The sequence below is a fragment of the Dromaius novaehollandiae genome, chromosome 2 (genome assembly GCF_036370855.1).
Source record: "Dromaius novaehollandiae isolate bDroNov1 chromosome 2, bDroNov1.hap1, whole genome shotgun sequence".
NCBI classification, from domain to species: domain Eukaryota; kingdom Metazoa; phylum Chordata; class Aves; order Casuariiformes; family Dromaiidae; genus Dromaius; species Dromaius novaehollandiae.
This window is the reverse complement of record NC_088099.1, coordinates 4,599,482-4,620,048: the sequence shown is the minus strand read 5'-3', so window position 1 is coordinate 4,620,048 and position 20,567 is coordinate 4,599,482. Positions and strand designations below refer to the sequence as shown.

Genomic DNA, 20,567 nt, shown 5'->3' with positions numbered 1-20,567 from the left:
GCACTAAGGGAATCTCCAAAAGTGTTGTGTTTTTGGTTTTGTTGTTTTTTGGAGGCCTCAGCTCTCTCATTTCCTGTGTATTTCAATTTGTATTGAAGTTTCCCAAACTTGGTTAGAGCAATTGGCACTTTACATGAACAGAAACTGTTCCGGAGTTTGCATTCAAGTTCTGAAGTTATTCAGGGCAAAAACAGCCCCTCGGCTATGAGCTGAGGGAGAGTTGAGTTGAAGCAGCAAGAAGCATAAGCTCAGCATTTTTCAGGAGCTGGATGTTTATTTGTTTCTTGAATTGTGCTGAGCACATCAGTGTCCACAATTGATTAATGAGAATTACGTATGGCTGTGTTGATCCAGATCATTTTGTTCTCCTACATGCTCAATACATTGGTAATTTCATGAGGTAGACTGCTTGCTTGCTGGGATCTTTAATGATGCCTGCTCCTTGCTTAGGACAGAAATAAAGCCAGCGAGAATAGCACTTTTCTGCTGCCTTTAGGGTTTATATGTTTTTTAGTGTTACTCAGAAGCTGGAAAGAAAGTGATAAAAAGTCATATATATCTTTCTGGAGTAAAAAAGGCAATGTGAATATATTCAAATAGCAGGTGGTCCAAAACTCCAAGCTGATCTGAAATGTGCATTTTGAATGATATCATGACACATTAAGTCTAATTCTGCCTTCCTACCCATGTTTCATATTTGGAACTCCATTACTGTCAGAATTTCTACAGTGGAAACCACTGCAAGCTAGAGGGCATGTCAGACCCATGACTGATATTTAAAGATTATTTTTATTAGTATGCAACTATTGAGTGCACAAAGATCTTGGTGTTTTTTAGGTATTCTCCTGTGAGAGTGGCAGACTTCAATCTAAATTAAACACGCATGATTCCTTCTCCCAAAAGCCATCATTTTATTTCTTACTATCATTTTTCTTTCAAACCTACCTGTGTGTGCTTTTTTGAAAGAGCAAGGCTTCATCAGTCATCTAGGTCCAAGAGGATATTTTTATTTCTGATAGTGGGAAGATGAGATTTGACAGAGCATCACTTAAGTGGATTCAGGCGAATGACTAATTAATGTGACATCAACACAGCCTTGCAAAATGTATGAAACATAATTGTGCTTGTCAACTTATGACAGTCTCATTCACTGCTGCAAGCTGGGGTTATCAAAGTCCATGTTTTGTTTGTTTTTTAGCACCTTCATCTTTCCAGTGGTGCTTGAGTAGACATAGGCAGTTTTCTAGTCAAAGACTTTATTTGCCATAAAATATAGTCTCAACTTACTCAGGATTTACTTGCAAGACCCCATTAATTTTTTTTTTTGAAATTTTCTACAGAAAAAAAGCACCCTACTTGTGCTTTCAGAAAGGAAAATCAATCCCATTTTCTGAGTGGATTCTTTTTGTTTTGATTTTATTTGTATTCTACTTGTATATTTTAAAGGTTAAAGAAATCTCTGAAATGGAAATAAAACACTCATGCCCAATATTCTTTTTGCTAGTTTTTTTTTTCCCCTCAGGAAAAATTAAATATTCTCATGATTGATGGAAAAATATTCTCTATTGATTTGTTCTGGTTCAATAAGTAAAGCAAAAATCATGTGTTTACACAATAGAAGATTTAATGCAATATATGCAAACCATTTACAACAAAATCATGTAAGAATACCAAAAATACAATATTGCCATTACAGCTCTACATCTGCCACTCTGCAATCATTGCATAATCACAGTAGATCTAGACAAAGAAGCTGATGTCACTGATTTTATTTTGTACAGGGTACGTTTTACTGTTAACACAACAAGACATAATACAACAGCTTTGAGAAATAATGATCTGAAACACCATTGTTATTTTCTGCAATCAGTTTTAGTTATACAATCCCACCAAGATTAACCCATCCTCTCGCTGAGACATGTTTCTAGACATGTGAATTAATCTAATGGACTGCATTGTTTGGAGCATGAGTGGTAACAGGAAATAAAATCTCAATGGAGAGGTTGTAAAGAAGTACTCAATGCTGAGCAGATAAATAGATCTAGACTTATAATAATATCACCATCTTATCTTCTGCAGGCACCCCAACAATTTGTGTCACTGTCTGGGCAGTGCTGAGACTTCACTTTGATGATACTGGGTATGTATCACCACGTGAGAAATCGTTTCACAAGCGTTAAGCGTGATGGCAAGGATGGAAGAGAAGTCTAGTGATCAGAGCACAGGACTGAGATTAATTTCTCATTCCATTTCTGATACTGTTTTGGATATGCACATAGCTTAGGCCCAGTATTTAGTCCAGAGTGCTTTCTTGTTCAGCTGCATAAATAGACATAGTTCAGGGTTTATGTTCTTATGCCACCAGTGACCTCACTGAACACAGATGTAGGCATCTACAATGCCAGCAGGCAGCTGGCCCTCAGCTCCCTGCTCAGTGAAGTTAGTGGAGTCCACTACATGGTTTATCTCATACTAAAAGAGCTGTCAGCTGAATCACACCTGGTTTGCCTCCCTCTCTCCAACTGAGAATGAAGGAAGGTGACGGTCATGAGCTCAGTTACAGAAATCGTTGAAGATAGTTCTGATGAGGTGAGTGAATTCCACACAAGGAGTTGCTAAGCTTAGATTTACAAAGGCAATTAGGAGTTTAGTCTGCAGGTCTGCAAAGATCCTGTATTCTTTTCTGAAAGACCTGAAGGAAAGGCTGCTATCAAGATAGTCACACACATCCCAGTATTCAGTAGACTGACAGGTGTGACAGAACAGCAGACACAGCTGGTAGGAATGCATGTGTAAATAAACCCTGAATATCAGCCAAACTTAGCAATGTTTTTTTCATGAGAGGTTATGTGTGAAATTACTCAAATCATAGAAAAATTGATGGGGAATAAGGGGGTTCGAATAAAATTTGGAAAATCTGTCCGTGTTCATTGGAAAACCTTGATCTGAGTGAAAGGTAGCATCATGTGCCCAAGTCTCATTTCCAAGGGACTTCCAAACACATTTTAACTTCCCCTTCTCTTAGAGGTTCTGGGATCCAAAATTTGCACAAGGCTCACGGTTGTGTTAGATTTTCTTCATCCTCTTTCTTTTATGGTCTTTTTGGAATGCACATAAAACCCTTCCTCCACAGAGGATTCCATTACTTTGACCCAATGTTCTGTTTTGACATTAAAACAAATTAAATCACTTATTTCCATGCAAAACAAGCCAGAAACCCCTGTTGTGTCATTATTATGATTACAACACTGGTCCTAAATGCATTAAGCTCTCTTAGGAGTCCAAACAGTACTTGTGCTTTGCGGTTAGGGGGAATATCTCACAGAAGGAAAAAGAAAAAAAAAAAACACCCTCTCCTTTCTTTTAGAAGAGCTACTTAGCATGCAACACATTTAGGCAGATTCTAGCTGAGCGTCTCAGTGGTTACTTTTTAAAAATCAGCGAGCATGGTTCTGGGGGTGGAGGAGAAGCCAGCATGAGCCTGAAAACATTGCAGAAATTACATAACTGGGAAACCACAGTCACAAAGGAATGGACTAAAATACAGACTCTGAGTCTGAGTCTCCTCTTGCTCGCTCCTTAAAAAGCTGGCACAGCTCCTTTGACTTCAGCTCCTGATTCATATTGCTGGAAGCGACAGGTCTGGGGAGATAAATGCAACTGTCTGTTTATCCAGAGCTGTGCTACTGAACTAAATGGAGTTATTCCAGATGTCCACCAGAGATGTAACAGAGATCAGACTCTAGCCTTCTCAAATGAAAATGACATACCTCCTCCCTCCCCCATCTCTCTAGCTTCCTGCCCTTTACCCCTCCTGAAAAAGTGTCCTGTGCTCCTGACCTCTATCATAGCAAGGCATTGTTAATGAAATTAGAGAGCCTGTTTACGTAGTACAGCTTGTTGGCTGATCTTACAGACTGCTTTGTTTCGCATTGTTTATTTTGTTTTTTCCTCCTGATCATATATGTCTAAGGAGAAGGTGGTGTTTCTTCCACAACATCCATCTGGTAGACCTCACAGAGCCTGGACCAAAGAAGTCCTTAAAAAAGCCTTTGTGTGGCTTCACCTGATTCACTGTTGACATTTACAAGCTTGAAATTGGCAGCTGAACTTCTTGGGCAGGCACCCTGTAAAAGGAGAGGAATAGGCCAAAGGAGAGGAATAGGCATTTCTAGGGAATAATTTATCTCTTCCTGAAGTATGTATTTCAGATGTGTCAGTGGAAAAAAGTCTGCAAGTGCTGATTTGTCCTCGTTGGAATCTGGTGTAACTAGCTGGGTTGTAGACGTCTTCAACATAGATGGCTGAAATTATAGCAGGAAGATTCCTCCCCTTTTAATTTCACATTTTGACCTGGGCAGATTGTTGTATAATGTTGCCTATTTATATGGCTAAACTAATATTAAAGTTGGCCCAGATTCTTCTCAGGAATGATCAACTTGCTAAAGAATTTCAGGTTAGGATTTACATGTGTCTTAAACTAACAGACTGAGCTTTGCAAATGATGGGGAATCTTCAGAAGTAGCCACCTGATTTAGAAATGTGCACCAAGATTTTCAAAAATAATTGGTGATTTTAGGTGCTTTTGTTTTGTGTCATACAACTGTAGATGATTGAAAAGAGCCTGATTTCGAGACAGTGGGTAAGAAGGGAGGTACCCTGCCTCTGAACTTTTGTCCCCTTTCAAATATTTCAAGTTGGGCATCCAAAATGAGGTAACTCGAAAATGTTACTTTACATTTGAAAATCTCATCCATAAATCCAATAGATTTTGGCGGGGAGGAGAGGGGCTAAGTTTCTAGGATTTGCAGATAGAAGGAAAAAAATGTGATTTTGTGTGATTTTGACCCCCTGTCTTTACATTTCCTCTCTTCTCACTTATACCACCACACATACACTTACTGTTTGTTTTGTCAGCATCCAGTAAATTATTGCATTTATAAGTACACAGGAAATTGCTAAACCACACATCACTCAGCTGCTTGGGATTTCTCTTACATGTGCTTGGGTGATGGAATTTTAACTCTGCCTCCTCACACTTATATCGTCTTTTTTTAAAGTTAGGGGTTTTCACTTTTCCATGAAATACTAGCAGACTGCCATTTAAATGACATAAAAGTTGCATTAAGCTCTCATGAGATCAGCAGTGTTTTATTCCCGCATGTTCCTTCAAGCTGTTATTTGGCACCTAACAATGCACCATGACAACCACTGCTAGTATTTCTGGCTGTTGTCCCAGTGGGAGGGAAACCCTCCTTCTCAAAATTTCAGGTGCAAAGTAGACATTTTTTGGGATTTCATGTCTTCTGGAAGGGAAGAAAGTGGGGATGAATGAAAGAAAATTTGTAACTGACAAATGTTTTTTTGAGTCGTAATGAAAATACTGTGCAAGGCGGGGAATAAGACTTTTTTCATCGATATTATTTGCCTAGCTTTAAAAATATACTAAGGCTGAAAACACATATATGTGTATATATTTACATACATATACATATGTATAACCTCCTGTAATTAGTTTTCTCTACAAATGAATGTCCAAATGGACCTATATACAATAAACTCCAATAGAAGCCTCTAGTGAATCTGAAGGAAGATTTTAAATGCACAGGTAGAAATGCTATTTGAGTATGATCACTTGCTACTGACCGTTTAAAAAGGTGACATAGGAGCTGACCCCAGCTTCTCTACAGGACTTGAACCTTCTCAGATGAATCTCTTTTCTTTGGTAGGACTTGCCACTCAAAGACTGGTGAACCATTCCTATATGTAAATACAATCAGCTTCTAGTCCATCCTGGTGTACTAGATATGTATGAGTCCTCATGTCAGAGACAGAAATCCACATTCATATCTGTTAATCCTGGACGTGCGACTTAGACATCAAACTTCGGAATATTCAGTTCTTACCCTCCGAGGCATCCCTGTCTCTCTGTCCTCTCCACAGACATGCTTGGGTTGCCAGATTCTTAACTAAAGTGTCTCAAGTAAGAGTCTGAGATCATTTGGGCCTAAAGGACAGATTTTCAAATGTAGTGTCTGAAGATAAAGAAACATGCATAGGGTTTTTTTCCAAAATGTCTAAACTGTTTAGCGACTTAAGACACAGAGCTGGTACTGAAATTGCCATTTTTAGATGAGTCAGGTAAAGGCTGTAAAAGAAAGCTGCACCAGGGAGAGACTAAGCTGTTACTATCTTTTGAATCCAAATAAAGTAGTTTAGGTACAAGTTTAGGTACTCCCTCTCTCTTCCTCCTCAGAAACTGTGGTAATTTTATTAACTTCCTTGTCATAGCTTTATCTTTTTCTTTCCCTCTCTTTCCCCACCCCATTCTTTCATTCATAACTGCAGCTGCTGGGACATGAATGACAACACTGCCTTATGGTGGGTGATCAAAGGTCCTGTGGTTGGATCAATCATGGTAAGTAGCACTCAGAAGAGGCATTTCTTCAACACTTCTGAGGGGGAAGGTAGGATCAGCTTCTAACAGCTTTACAAACTGTGCTGGATCAGCTGTGCTGCACTAATCAACAGCTTGTCTGAATGTCCACTATTTCCCATGCAAAATGCCAGGCAATTCCATTCCTATAAAGATGGTTAAAATATAAGTTAAATGGTGTTGCATTGGTTGCAATCAAAGAGTACTCAGACAAGGAGTTATTCAGCTGCTTAAACATAGACACCAAATGCCGTAAGACCATAGGGCATCCAGGGCATTTGCATGGGGTTGACAGATATGACACAGGATATATGAGAGTCCTGCATCCTTTGGGATGGCAGCTGAAGGCCAAATGGGATACCTCGGGGCGTCTAAAATGACACTAGATGCCATCGTCTGGGAAACTGAATTGCATCTTTAAGATGGAATTCATTTTGCAGCTAAGTTTATTTTAGGTTACATTCGATTTGTAATAGTATTGTGGACACAGTAGAAGGTGTCCAACTGTCAGCAAGTACCTAAGCTTTCTTCAGTTGATGGAAGCCTTGGGTTTGACTCAAATAACTCTTGACACCTATGTATGGACAGCTGAGATGCTCTAAGATACCCTGCTTGGTCTTAAGCTGCTGCTCCAAAAGAATATGGGAATTTCAAATGGTATTGGGTTGTTCCATTTAGGAAATTAAATTTGTCTCTTAGTCAAAATGGTAAGTGCCAATCTAAAAAGTTGTTTGGATTACTACATATAGACGTCTACTTTTGGGCATGCTAAGTTGCTCTCTAGACTCCAGTGACTGTATTGGCCAGGTTTTCTTTTACTGTTGGGAGAATTAGACACCCAGAGGACCGACAGATATATGCACAGAGGTGTCTTCATTAAGTGTGCTTATTCTTCTCTAAAGGACTTGGGCATCTCTTTAAAGAACAGTTACCTTCACTTCACAGACATCAAACATTAGAGCGATCTAGCAAGGTAATCGTGAGCTTCTCCATCCATTTGTAGTCTTCATATCCAGATGGAAAATTCTCCTGATAGAGAGGCTGACTCTGATAGAAATGCTTTAGTTTATTGGTCTCCTTACAGGGTTAAAAGGTTGCATTTCTGTTTTGTATGAGACCAGCTTAAATTTCATAGCGTTATCTTCTATCCTTACGCAATTATGGAGTCAGTGACAGCCAAATCTGAAGTCCAAATATCAGAATAAATTGTTTTTACTTTTCATCTCTAAAGCTTTAAAACTGTGCCTGTAATGAGATGATGTTATGAAGGAGCAGATGCCCAGGATGAAATAAAATAAGAAGACATGTAGAAGATCATAAAATCAAGACATTAGAGGCCGTGCCATCTTGGGACAGATTCAGGCAAGCAAAGGGAAAGTGGCACAACTTGGGGTTTTCAGCCAAGGGAGAGACTAAATTGTAGCTGAAGCAACCACTAATGGCTGTTGTTAAGCTGTGAGATGCCTTAGTTCAGAGAATGAGAATTAAAGATGCTCAATACCTCTTACCATTGAGACCTTTGCTGCATGGTTTTGATGTGCAGGGATCTTTCTTTTTCTTCCTTGTAACGGTTGGCAATAACGAATGTTGAAATCTTTTGGTTTATGTTTGTCTTCTCTGCTGCTTGCAACCAGACACATTATTCCTTATTTTGGCTTGTGTAAGGGGGATATTTTTGCCTGGATAGGGGCAATATGCCCTTTGTAAAGTTATCCCATTACTCCTGACCCTATAGAGCTCTTAGGCTGAAGTTTGGAGAAGAATAAGGCAATAGAGCCATGAAGTCACCATGAATGTCTCATTCTCATACTTTTAAAAAATATAGCATTGTCATTATTTTTTCCTTTCTTTTTCCCCTAGATAAACTTTGTGCTTTTTATTGGCATAATTGTGATACTTGTGCAGAAACTCCAGTCACCTGATATTGGGGGCAATGAATCCAGCATTTACTTGTAAGTACAAATAAAACAGTAATCAATTCAGATTTCTAATATACACATAGGAAAAAAAATCAAAAAAAGACACCTTGACTGAGTTCATTTGACTTTTGGAAAAGTCAGAGGACCTATTAATGTGCTTTGGTTGATTTTTACTTTTTTTTTTTTTTAGTTCAAAAGCCATTAAAATTCATTTTAGTGTTGGCTTTTATCTTTCTTTAATGAGACTAGAAAAAAAAGGATAAATACAAAATAAAATATGAATGCTAATTTACAGGTCAGTTGTCTGGAAATTAATATACTGACCAGGCTTAAATATTATTATATTCATAGGACAGTCTGCTGTGCTTCATACGTTCAAAGGACATGATCCAAAGTTCACTGAAAGCAAAAGGATTTGGTGAAAGGATTTCATGAACTTTGGACCAGACTCTAATTTAGGAGGATCTCCTGAAGTTACATACGTTCCTGTTTCTGGTAATTTTGAATCCATTCAACATAAGCTAAATAAGTCCCCCACATACTCAGAATTGCTTAAAACGTTACAACAAAACTTTAAATTTTTCCATTAGAAGTTTTAAAGCTGTTTGTGGTTTATTTCACCATTTTTTTAAAGCTGATGACCTTTTAGTTAGTTTCCACCTCATTATAAGACTGAGGTTGGCAGCTTGAGAAGGTTGTCATTCACACCTGTTTTGAATGTATGCACTCACTCTGCATATAAAAATAATTTTATCATTATTTTTTACAACTATGGAAAGTTGCAGCGCATTTTGGTGTTTTCTTGGCTTTGCAGCCTAAACACCACACACATTTGCTTTGTAATTTTTTACAGGCCGTAGCAATTTCTAGTGCACATAAACATAGCTGAGACTAAATTTTTTGATTTAACACCAGCTTCCCTCCCTAGTAAAGAAAAACCCGAAGTACGAAATCCTTAATTAAAAATAAAATATATCAGGGTAAAGTAGGAGGCCTTATCTTGTAGGGCTAGTTTTTAAAATGATATGTCTGGGGATCAATTTCACTCTCTTATACCCAAAGTATAATTGTGTGATCAATCTAAATGGCCATTTTCAGGTGAAAATCTGTCCTCCAACTGCCTATTTTTCCTCCCCTTTCTTTGCTAGTGTCTCATTTATATTTGCATGAAACAATAACATTTTTCTGCATCACTGCTTTCCTCTCCACAGTCAGACATACACTCCCTGAAAGTATTTCCCTTGAAGCTTGCTCTGTGTTTCCACAGACACAGATAATTCTTTAAAGTCATTCTGCAGGTGGACGTTTCTCGGAAATATAGCTCAGGAGAAAGCGTAGTGAATAGGTTAACTGTCTCCCATGCATGGTTTGCCTATGGTTTGCATGAAGACTTCCCATGTATGTGCTTCTGGGAAGTCATCCCGTGGATCTTAGTTTGTGATTAACCCTCAAGATGTGCAGAGCTAGTTCTTATTACAACCTTCTAAGTGCATGTTTGGTGTCTGCTGCACATCTCTCACATATGAAGCAAAGCATGCCTTAAATTCCAATGATCTGAGGAGGCTATAAAACATCTTTGCCATTTTTTGATCAATATGGTGACTGGGTTTTACTGATACTTTTCCTATGTGTATAGTTAACAACCAAAACCAAGAGAAAACATCATATTTTCTGTTTCATTCGCTGCCATTATTTTTCATATTTCTTTGCAACTTTATAAATGGGTGTGTATAAATTGATCTTGCATTTATGTATGTGTTACGAAGTGGAGTGTTGTTTATCCAAACAGATTCAGCAACAGAAATGTCACACTGAAATGATAAAAGTAAATGAAAAGAGTAAGTCTGTACAGACATACACCAGGCGTAAGAAGCATTTATGCAGACATATTCTGCAAAAAGAGAGCTGTTAAAACAAAGGAAAAAGAGAGATCACAGTATGGTTATGTCACCATATTGAAATCTCTGTGGCACTTAGACTGTGGTCCATATTAAACATTTTCCGTGTCCTATTTTGTTGTTTCTAACTATTAAATGCTTAAAACTCATTTCTTTATCACACAAATATGCAAAATACAGATCAAATAGTCCTTGCTTAGTAGACTGATAAACCCCAAACAAGATGCCTGCTAATAATTACTTGTTTGAGCCTTATCTCTTCATGCTAATGGATTGTTTTGAGAATCCTATTGTTAAATTCAAACCTGCCAACTTAAATGAGAATATCTCCCCATTCTCAGATTGAAACCACAGACATTATTGGCATGAAAAAAAAGTAAAAAATGAAGAAAACATTATTGCAAAGTCCTTGTCTCAGCAGTATCCAGCTGGGCACTATAGAATTCAACAGTATCACAGTCTTTGTAATTAAAAAAGATAGTAGTTTGATCCCATTCAAGTCATACCATTAGACCAAACTCTTCATCCAGGTCTTTATCGTACAACAAATTTAAATACTTTGCCACTGGTATATAAGATGAACCAGTCACAGTTCAGAAAAGATGCTCAGCCTGTTTCCAAAGGTAATATCGTATGATCTCTGCAACAGTGATTGTGGTTTACACTGGTGTCAGTCTCTGGAACCACCCTTTATCTGGAAGTTATATCACTGTGTCTGAGCCTCTGCTATCAAATGAGTGCTCGTCACTGAATTCACTTCAGTGCAAAGTCATAAAGGATAACTTAAGCTTTCTGCAGTTGTTTAATTTACACCAACTGACTTTTTACTCGTGGAGATAAAAGATATTCACACAATCCCTTGCTGCTTCTCCAGCATGAGGGTAACACCTGCACTTCAGGTGGTAAGAAACTGGAACACGAGTTTTGTGACTTTTGTAGTGAGTAAGTGTCTGTGTGTCCATCAGACTAGAAAGAAGCACACGATGAAATGCTTTATTGCTTCAGAGACTTCAAACACTTGAAATTCATAAGTTTATGTTAAAATTTGACTCCCGACTCCAGATAGATTGCCTATACAAAGTCTACAACCAGGTTATGAATTAATGTAGCACTGGTTAGAAGTCACTTGTGTTGCCTGCTATACCAGCAGTACTCTTTCCACACTTGTGCAAACCACCTGTTACTCAAGAATTCCAGTTGAAAAAGAAAAAAACAAGCAAACAAAAAACACAGGCACAGATACAAAAACTTTGTTATTGACTTTGGAGAGGATTTATTTTCTTCATATCTGTATGGTAGGCTGTTAGGTACAGGCCTTTTTATTGATGAATTTTGTTAGGAAAATCTGTACAGAGTTCTGTTTTGTAGACAGTATGGTCATGATTCTGCAACTCTCTTAAGCCTGTATTTGGCCTTACAAGCCTTAGGGATATGCTTAAATTCAACGATTCATTACATATTGTTACGACAGTTCATTCATTATTAACAATCCCCTCTACCGAAGTTAGCTGCAAGCTATGGCAGGAACACTGCAGAAGAGTGCACTACCGGGGAGCTGATGCTTAATTAATATAGTGTAGCCACTAGGGATTGCAAGATTTGATTTTTTCTTTTATAAAAATACTGCATACAATCAGCAGCACAATGCTGAGTGCTTTACTCCCATTAAAAAAAATAAAATAAAAAAATAAAAAGACGTTCTCTCTAAATAACCTTCTTGATGATCATTATAGGTAATAGTCTTTGCCTTTAGGCTGACAAAATCTTGGAAACATTTAGCTAATTCCTAGCGATTGTCTACAGCAGTCAAATGCTTTAGTGATTGTTAACTCCCATTTTACCAGCCTGTGTGTTCAGTCATTCATTAGCAGTCTCATGCCTAAGCAACCTTTCATCACACATTTAGTTCCCCTTCAAAACTTCCTGCATGCTGCTCATCCCATTTCAGATTGAATGGCTCAAAATGTGTCAGATCCTGAGACAACAAAAACTCTATGGTTTTTTTAGTGATTTAGATAGGAACTCCTCCTTATGGTTGAAATGACTAGGGTTAGAGTCATCGAAAATATCTAAGAAGTCAAGGTAGGAATTAAAGAGAAGAAAAAGAAAATAAAAGCCATCTTTGCTAAAGTTCTTTTTAATTTTAAGAGTCTTTTTTCGTTTCTATTTATTTTTTACCTGAGAAATTCAAGCAGCTTTCATACTTCCTCCCAGTAATCATCACAGTCGTCATTTACTTCTCAGAGTTGGCAGTGAATGGCCAAGGACCATACCTTTTTTTTCTTGGACTGTGTTCTGTTTTCAATTAATCTTGTATCAGTCCTGAATAGTTCCACTGAGTTAAGCATCAAACCAAAGCAAACCCAGTAATGCAAATGCAATAGATTTTAATCTGAGTGAGAAGCTCTGAGCTCCTCAGGTGGAAGTTGCGTGAGAAGCTTAAAGTGATATTGATTTTATTCCTGTTGTGGGTATGATAACTAGCTGCATAGTCCAGACAGGTTTGTTGCTCTGTTTTGAGAATAAATTATATTAATATTTTTAATCTCTCACTGTTACAGTCATGGCATACTTGGTTCCATAGTGCAAACAACAACGAGTTGTGTTTGCACCTGTATATTCAATCCAGACAGATTTTACTTAACATGCTCCCAGATTGAATGCATGTTCTGCCTCATTGTTAGAAATCTCTAATTGTGCAGTTTGTAAACACTCTGAACAAGCAGTAGATTATTTAGGGCCACTGTTACACCATAGTTTGAAAGCCAAGTAGCACCTAGCAGAAGTCCCTAAATCCAAAGTGCACTCACCATTCTGTGGATGGGAAATGCATATTCACAACCCTACCATGGATGGCTCAGCACACAACATGTCACGTCAAACCCACATTATTTGCACGTCCTTTCATGCATCAGTCCCTGAGCTGGAGTTGAAGTTAATACTAATAATTATTAAAACAGTTAGTAAGTTTATCCTCCAATATATCATTATCTGTCACGTGAGAAACCCAGACATGGGTCCAATATGACATGTCGGAATCTGCTTTCAGGCATTCTGGTTTTGGTTAAGGTGTTGTAGGGGGAGTACCTTCACCCAAAAGAGTCATATTCCTATAGAAACACTTAACACAAAATTAACATCCAGGCTGTTATTTTCACAAGCATTGTTGCTTTGCTGAAAGCCTCACTACAGACAGAAGAGCATCTAAGGTTGTCACTACCATAAATCACTACAGTAAATATGTCAGTAGGTATGCATGATGTAGATGCATGCTGGAATAATCCTTAAAAGTAAAAAGATGCACACATCTCCATCAAGCCTTTGCTTATTCATCCATTATCAAGGATCAAAGCATAATTGACTGAAAAAGCTTTTTTCTTTTTTTTCTCCAACTTATCGCTCATAGTGTAACTTGGGAGGGGAAGGCTTGTTTCTGCTTTTGCTTCAACAGATTCTTCATCCTAAATCTTGTATCACATGTTGAAAACTCAAAGAAAAGAAAATAAACCCCACATATATCTAGCTAATTCAGGTCTACGTCATTCCTCCAATCAGCATCTTGCTGGAAAGAAAGGAGAAACATGGCATATATCATAGGTAGGTATGATTTTACATATGGTGCAACCTACAGGGTTAGGGCAGCAGAAGCAATGTTCTAACACAAGTGTTTTGGTAAACAACACTCCTCTGCAGTTCACCTGCAAAGTCACTGGACACTCAGTGATTCATTCTGCTACCGCTTTGTCTTGCTGCAAGTGCTCAGACTACCGGCATTAATAATTATCACCAGGGTCTTTACGGCAAAAGTCTCATTTCCAACAAGAAAATGGCAGATGTTTGACGAATGGTACATTCATTAGCACAGCATCTTAATTTCTTAACCCCAGGTATTATGTTGTGTGAGGTATTATCGGAGTGCTGGAATGTCCACTAACCCGGCAATGAAAGGGACTCGTCTCCCTGGTCTAATTCTTTTCTATCACAAGAAAAGACAATGGAAAACATAGGCAATGCACATTTGGTGTCAGTGCATGATCAGCAAGGTCCTAGTTCTCATTCCTAAGAAATACTAGGAAAGCAGATGCTTGCTACTTTGATTATTTTTAAGATTAATTATTGTTGAATTTATATAATGTTCTAGAGAATATGTTCTCACTCACAACTACTATACTTTCCATTTACATTTCTCAAGACAAATTATGTTTTTGGATGGGTTTGGGTGTAGGTTGTGTTTTTCCTTTTCTTTTTTTAGTTTTGGGGGCTGGGAGGGGGGAGTTTAGTTTTAATTTGTGCCAAATCTTTTCAAAAAGGGATTGGGGGGTGGGGGAGAAGTGTGTCCTAGGAATGTAAGATCATGTAGGCTGTAGTACCACAATTAGCAAGAATATAACTACACAGGGATTTGCTTGTTTTCAGAGAAAGTACCTGAAGACCCTACCCTGCTTTGATTACTTATCTATAGAATTGCTGTGGCCTAAATTACTGTAAATCACACCAACTCACAATATTTACTGTTTTTATAATGCTCCTGTGGGCTGTTATTCCCAATGAACAGCTGATGGTCTGATGTAAAAGGCAGGGGGTACACAAAATCACCGCCAGTGCCTATGGCATGTAAAAGAACTTGAACATACATTTTCTAATGTCAGATCCAGCTTCCTAACTTCCAGGCTGTCCCTTGCTAGAGGGATATTCCAGAAGAGAGGATATATATTTTTAAAGGAAATTCCATTCATTTATAATGAAATAACAGTGCTTTACTAGAGCTTTGGCAGGCTCTGATCTTTAAATTATTGATCACAGCGCATAACTTCTTTCTCATGGTTACAGGATCAGCTGTGATGTATGCAATGTTAACAGGTGTTCTGCTTCTGCTATTTCAAAAACCTTAGAAAGTGGTAAGACTGTAAGTCTCTTGTCATACCTTTTTAGCCTTAAGCTGAACAGGAGATTCCTGTATAATGGAGGCTGATTGCTGTTATTTTCTATTTTGAAATAGTAATGAAAAATAGGATGACCCTGTCTTTAAACACTGCTTGTGCACATTGCTATAAGGTATTTTTATGGGCAATTTCATGGTTTCAATGGATGTGTGGAGAGAGAAAAGGATATAACTCTGATTTATATGTGATATGTGAATCAGTTCACTTTTTTTTTAAATGAAGGGTTTAAAAACTAATATTCATAATCAACAATTCTCTAATAGTGACTCAAATCTTCCACTTGAATCCATTACAATCTGCATCAGCCTTAAAGAATAAAGTTCTCTGTCCACAGACTATGTACTAAATGAGCAAGAGCACAGATTTTTTTTTTCCCCCATTTGTTAGAAAAGCAAGCCATGAACTGGAAAAGAACATGTTTACATTAAAAGAGAAGCAACTAACAGACTTACTTAGCCTTTGGTCCTTCCTGAGAAAAAAAAAAGCAGATGATGTGCCAGTCGGTGAGGGAGAAGACACTGCCGTGTCAGATTCAACAGCGAGCTGCTCTTTCTAGGAATGTTCCCCCTATATTTTTAAGAACAAACAGTAAGGTGAAGTTCGATACACTTTCAACATTTCCAGCAGGGGCTGGATTAGTCCTAACAGCCCTGTTTCAAAGGAGGTTTAGACATGAAAAATCTAAGTAGAGTCTTTTGAATTCCTGTTGAAATATTAGCAGCATACATCTGAATATATAGGATCTAAATATCTTTGAGAGTCTGTATCTAAAAACTTCTGGCTTGACTCCCATCGCTGGTAAGGAACAGCACTCAACACAGCTGAAGGCTCAAGCCAGTGTGATTTGTACATGTGCTTTGTATCCATGCCTGAGTACCTATGTAAATATAGGTCTATACATACATATACAATGTTTGAAGTGGTATACATACATAAAATTATTCTATCATTGCTTTCTAAAATATCACAAATACTTTAGCAATGTGCACAATAGAAAGGTTCTTACTTTAATTAGCAATCAACTTAAATATACTTGACCAAGTTCTCTGTAATATTATAACTTGTCAAACCTTTGAGTTTCATAATTAGCAAAAATGAAGTAGGATTCCTAAAGAAAATGGAGAACAGGTCTCCTAAATATGTTCCTGAAGTTACTGCACTTCACCTAAGTAAATAATCCAATTTTGATCTATACTGGTAAACTTCAGCTGCCATTAAGATCAGCAGAACTAGAAAATGTTCTGTGCTAACAGCCATGTATCTTGACGAGTTATGATTTGGGTGCCAAGATTTCCAAAAGTAAATAGAGGTGATATATCCTTTATCAAGACTATCAGTTTACACACTATGGAAGATAATCTCAGCAGTTTCTGAGATTCAGATCACTTTTTAGAAATCTCAAACTGAGAGCTAACTTAGGAGCATCCAAGTTGTCCATTCTGGCTGTTCTCCCTTTCCCTCCTGCATTGCTCATAACTATGTTAGTTGTTTCGCATGTATTGTTAGGCTAAAAGGGAGAGATTTTGAATTTTACTTGTCCCAGATCAGTTTCCACCCTCATTTCCTGGAATCGGTTACCTAGGGTAAAGGTAAAAATGGACTCAAAGCAACCAGTCATGCAGCAGTTGCTACTAGACTGCAGAGAATGGGGAATAATTCTGACATCTCTGATCTTAAACGTGCTTTGAATTTCCCTCAGAGCTTGCTGCACAGCAGTATTCATGGTCTTCCATTTCCTTTTTGCTACCATTCATATTCTGTATCTACCATACTGAGAACAAGAGGAGTTTAATTTCCCCTTAGTGTCTCTGCTTCTCCTTGTCATTGATTTCTCGTGCCTCACTTCAGCAACTAACATACATCACATCCAGTGGTTTTGGTTTTATGTCTGAAGATTATTTGGAGGTACTCTAAACAAGGCCATATTCGTTAGAGGAATGGATGGGCCAAGAAAGATGGTGCTGTTGCAGTACAGAAGGTTCTTTGATGTGGAAGGCTGAACTTCTTATGAGGCTCTCACTAATGATACACATGAAAGGAACCGTGGGATGTTAACTGGATATTTGGTTAATGGCCCCAAAATAAATTCCTTCTGCCATGGAGATCATGGACACAAACTCAAAGGCCGCCAAGTTACAATGGTTTAATACTGAGCTCAGTCTCAATGAAGATGGTTTAAGCAAATGTGTTTTACCTCGTGTTTGGCACAATCTAAGACTGCGTATATGGCTCATATAATAGTCTAGTAATCCAGTTGCTATGCATCTGTACATTACTGAGAAATATTGTAATTCCCATCAGTATTTCCAATGAAATCACTGGGATTGTTCATATGATCATAAATCCACAAGCCCAGGCCTTTGCAACTGAGGCAGAATTCTCATTTTTCATCAGAGAGGGTTAGAGAGGTGGGATGAAACTTGAACCACTGTCTGCAGGGATACCATGTAAAGTGTAAGGCAGACAAGGCAAAACAAGCTAACTGAAATCTCAGAGCTCCAAATTATGTAAACATAATGTAGCTACACCAATGATGAGCTCTGCTGATTGACAGGGCTAAGACCTGTCTATAGCGTTTGATTGTTTACTTCTTGTGCCAGACTGGGACAATAAATTATCTGTGGGTTTTGTTTATTTATTCATTTTAAGGACAGTGAGGCATAAGTTAATCACATTCTCTGATTTTTATGGTTGGATTTGGACACGCATATTCTTCATTTCAAACAGCAAACCTAAATTCAAACTCATTCAAGAATCTCATTCGGTGTAGTACATTTTTCTCTCTAAACACGTTGCTGTCTTTTACCCAAACGTTACGTTAATGCACCTCCATCAGAATTATTCCATTATGCATGACAATAGACTATGCTCTGGGGTAAGTGAGAATAATCTAGTTTGTTAGAATAGGTTCTCCAGTGTTAATGTATAGGAAAGATAGGTACATGTAATACTGATGTTACAGTTCATTAAAAGTAGATCTTTGCTTGAATTATTCTTCTTTCTATCAACAGTTTTCTTTTCTAGAATACAACTAAACCTTAATCTTTATTTCTTCATTCTTTAATCCCTACACACAGCAATTGCTTTCTCCATCCTTGTCTGCCCATTCTATAGATGCTAGTAAAACTGAGAATGACCAGTGTAGAGTTGATTTTTGGGCTTTCCTTGACCACTCATCTTCAAGCCTCAGTTCTGAGCAAAACTCAAGATTTTTGGACAAATAATTCCAGTTTTAATCCATATTTATTAAATATTCATTTTCAACTGCAGCTATACTCTGTAAGTGGTAAGTCAGCCTCAGCGTCTGTGGAGGTGACGGTGGTTTCCACCAGACAGACAGTTTCCATGTCAAATTCTAGCTGTAATTAGCATGCCAGATTTCAATTATAAAGGATTAAATCTAAGTTTGGTGGAATTAAGATGTACGCTTATGTAGGGTATTATACTGTACATCTTCTATAACATGGGAGCTTTGAAAATCACAAAAGAACCTCATGAGATTTCCGCATTCCTCTCAGCTTTCAGCTTGAAGATGTTCATTGACTTTGCAAGTACATAGATACTAAAAGTACAAATCTTCTTTATGTTCCTCCAAATCACTGAGAAAAAAACAAAAAAACCTGATCCACTGATCTGTGTAAGACATATCTACTCAGAACAAAGAAGAGAAAAACGAAACTGACCTCACATGTTAAACCAATTGAAGAGACCTCAAAGACTTAAAGACCACAAAGTCAGACAATAAACAACCTCTACTACCCATTAAAGTTAAGTGATTTTAACGGGTTTTGGACAAGGGCTATAAAGGAGATCTCACATGTGGTTTGTCTGGCTGTTCTAAACTTATTTTTGGGTTATTCCTAGGTGTGAGAAGAGAGTCTTGGAATACCTCAAATCTCTCAAGGCTTTTGGATTGGTGTGTTGTAGTGGGAAAAGTAGAGCTATAGGTAAATACTAGGACTTTGACAACAGCTAATGAGCTAATGTGTCTGGGACTTTTGGACACGTTTTCAAGTGAACAGTAGAGAAATAGAGTTGCTGTTTTTACAAAGTGCAGAAAAAGTGGTTGTACTTTGCAAGACAGAGTGGGATGCACCTGACTTTATAAGCTAATTATGCTGGGTTCCTTCTACGATTAGTAGAGATCTACCCAGTCTAGTGAATAAGGTCCTTGGTACAACTCATTTCATTCTAAAGATGATGTTTAAGGTCAGATGAATCTGACTTTTTTGTTTGTTTATATCCACTGACTGCAAAGGGAGCATGAGGTGACAAGATAAGAGGTAGATATCTATATTATAGACTTCCACAGTCAGATGAGACAGAATTAAATAAACACTTTGGAGGGATGCACCCTTGCTTTTTATTCTGTGTCTGAAAGAGCTGGGTAACAGGAGTGTAGTTGCATGAACTGGATTAGTGCCCACAGTCAAGTCTGGGGAAGGATAGACTTCTATAATCATCACCAACTTTTTTTTCTACTCAAAAAATTATTTCAGTTTTGTGGACTGTTAATATCTGATCTGCAAGTCCAGGGTTTTTGTAAAAGTAGTTTGTATTTTGGCCAGGAAACAAGTTTAGCTTCAGGAAATCCTTAGAAATTGGGTATCTAGAAAAATAATTCCCCCACCCATAGTAATACCAGCCATAGGTAAGGAGGTACATAGCATAAATAATAGATGATATAACTCCATTTTTCAAAATTTTTTCTCTCCTGTACAGACTTTCTGCTTTCACCTTGGTTAAATTTTGCTCTTTCTTCAGTACTTTATTTCAATATGTTTTCTCCATGCTCCTTCTCCTACTGCCACATGTTTATGAAGTGACAAGTTGCCAATGCTATTTGCAGTGAGGTTGCAGGGAGTTGTTTGAGCAGGATGCACAGAGATTCTTAATGAGGCACAGTTTTAACTTGTATAAACCAAATTCTACCTTTGCTGTTTTTTCCCTAAGGCTCCACCTTCAGCATATTCTGAGACAACCCACAAACTCTGCCATTCCCTGTGTGCTATTACTGACCTGAATGCAAAACCTTGATCTTTTCGTTATGGGTCTACATGGCCTTGGTAACAAAGCATAACTTCATTCCTGTGAATTGGCATACTCATTTTACCTCTCTTAAGCACCTATGAAAAGCCTACAAACTCTATACAAATTAATTGCAACTACCTTTGCCACATATTATTTACTCTCTCATTTGCACTAACTTGCCGGACGTCTAGGTGTTCAATCTGACAAGATGGTCTTCAGCCACATCAAGCATCACTCATTTCATCCTGGGACTATTTAACTTTCTCTTTCCCCTTCCACCCTAGCACCCTCCCTCTTCCTCCCAGAAGCAGCTGCAGTCCATGCACAGGACACATGCGGT

At 37.9% G+C, this 20,567-nt stretch overlaps 1 protein-coding gene across 12 annotated transcripts in view; it reads left to right on the top strand.

The window, feature by feature from the left end:
• The window catches only part of ADCYAP1R1 (ADCYAP receptor type I), a 140,837-nt gene that overhangs the window by 103,444 nt on the left and 16,826 nt on the right, over nucleotides 1-20,567 (top strand). For 11 of the 12 annotated variants that reach the window (XM_064505676.1, XM_064505682.1, XM_064505681.1 and 8 more), the window contains exons 11-13: nucleotides 2,080-2,140; nucleotides 6,349-6,418; nucleotides 8,297-8,388. In XM_064505676.1, the coding sequence (XP_064361746.1) occupies nucleotides 2,080-2,140; nucleotides 6,349-6,418; nucleotides 8,297-8,388 (223 nt within the window). Of the gene's footprint in view, nucleotides 1-2,079; nucleotides 2,141-6,348; nucleotides 6,419-8,296; nucleotides 8,389-13,808; nucleotides 13,851-20,567 lie in introns of all 12 variants that reach the window. The other variant, XM_064505680.1, reaches the window with a different exon arrangement.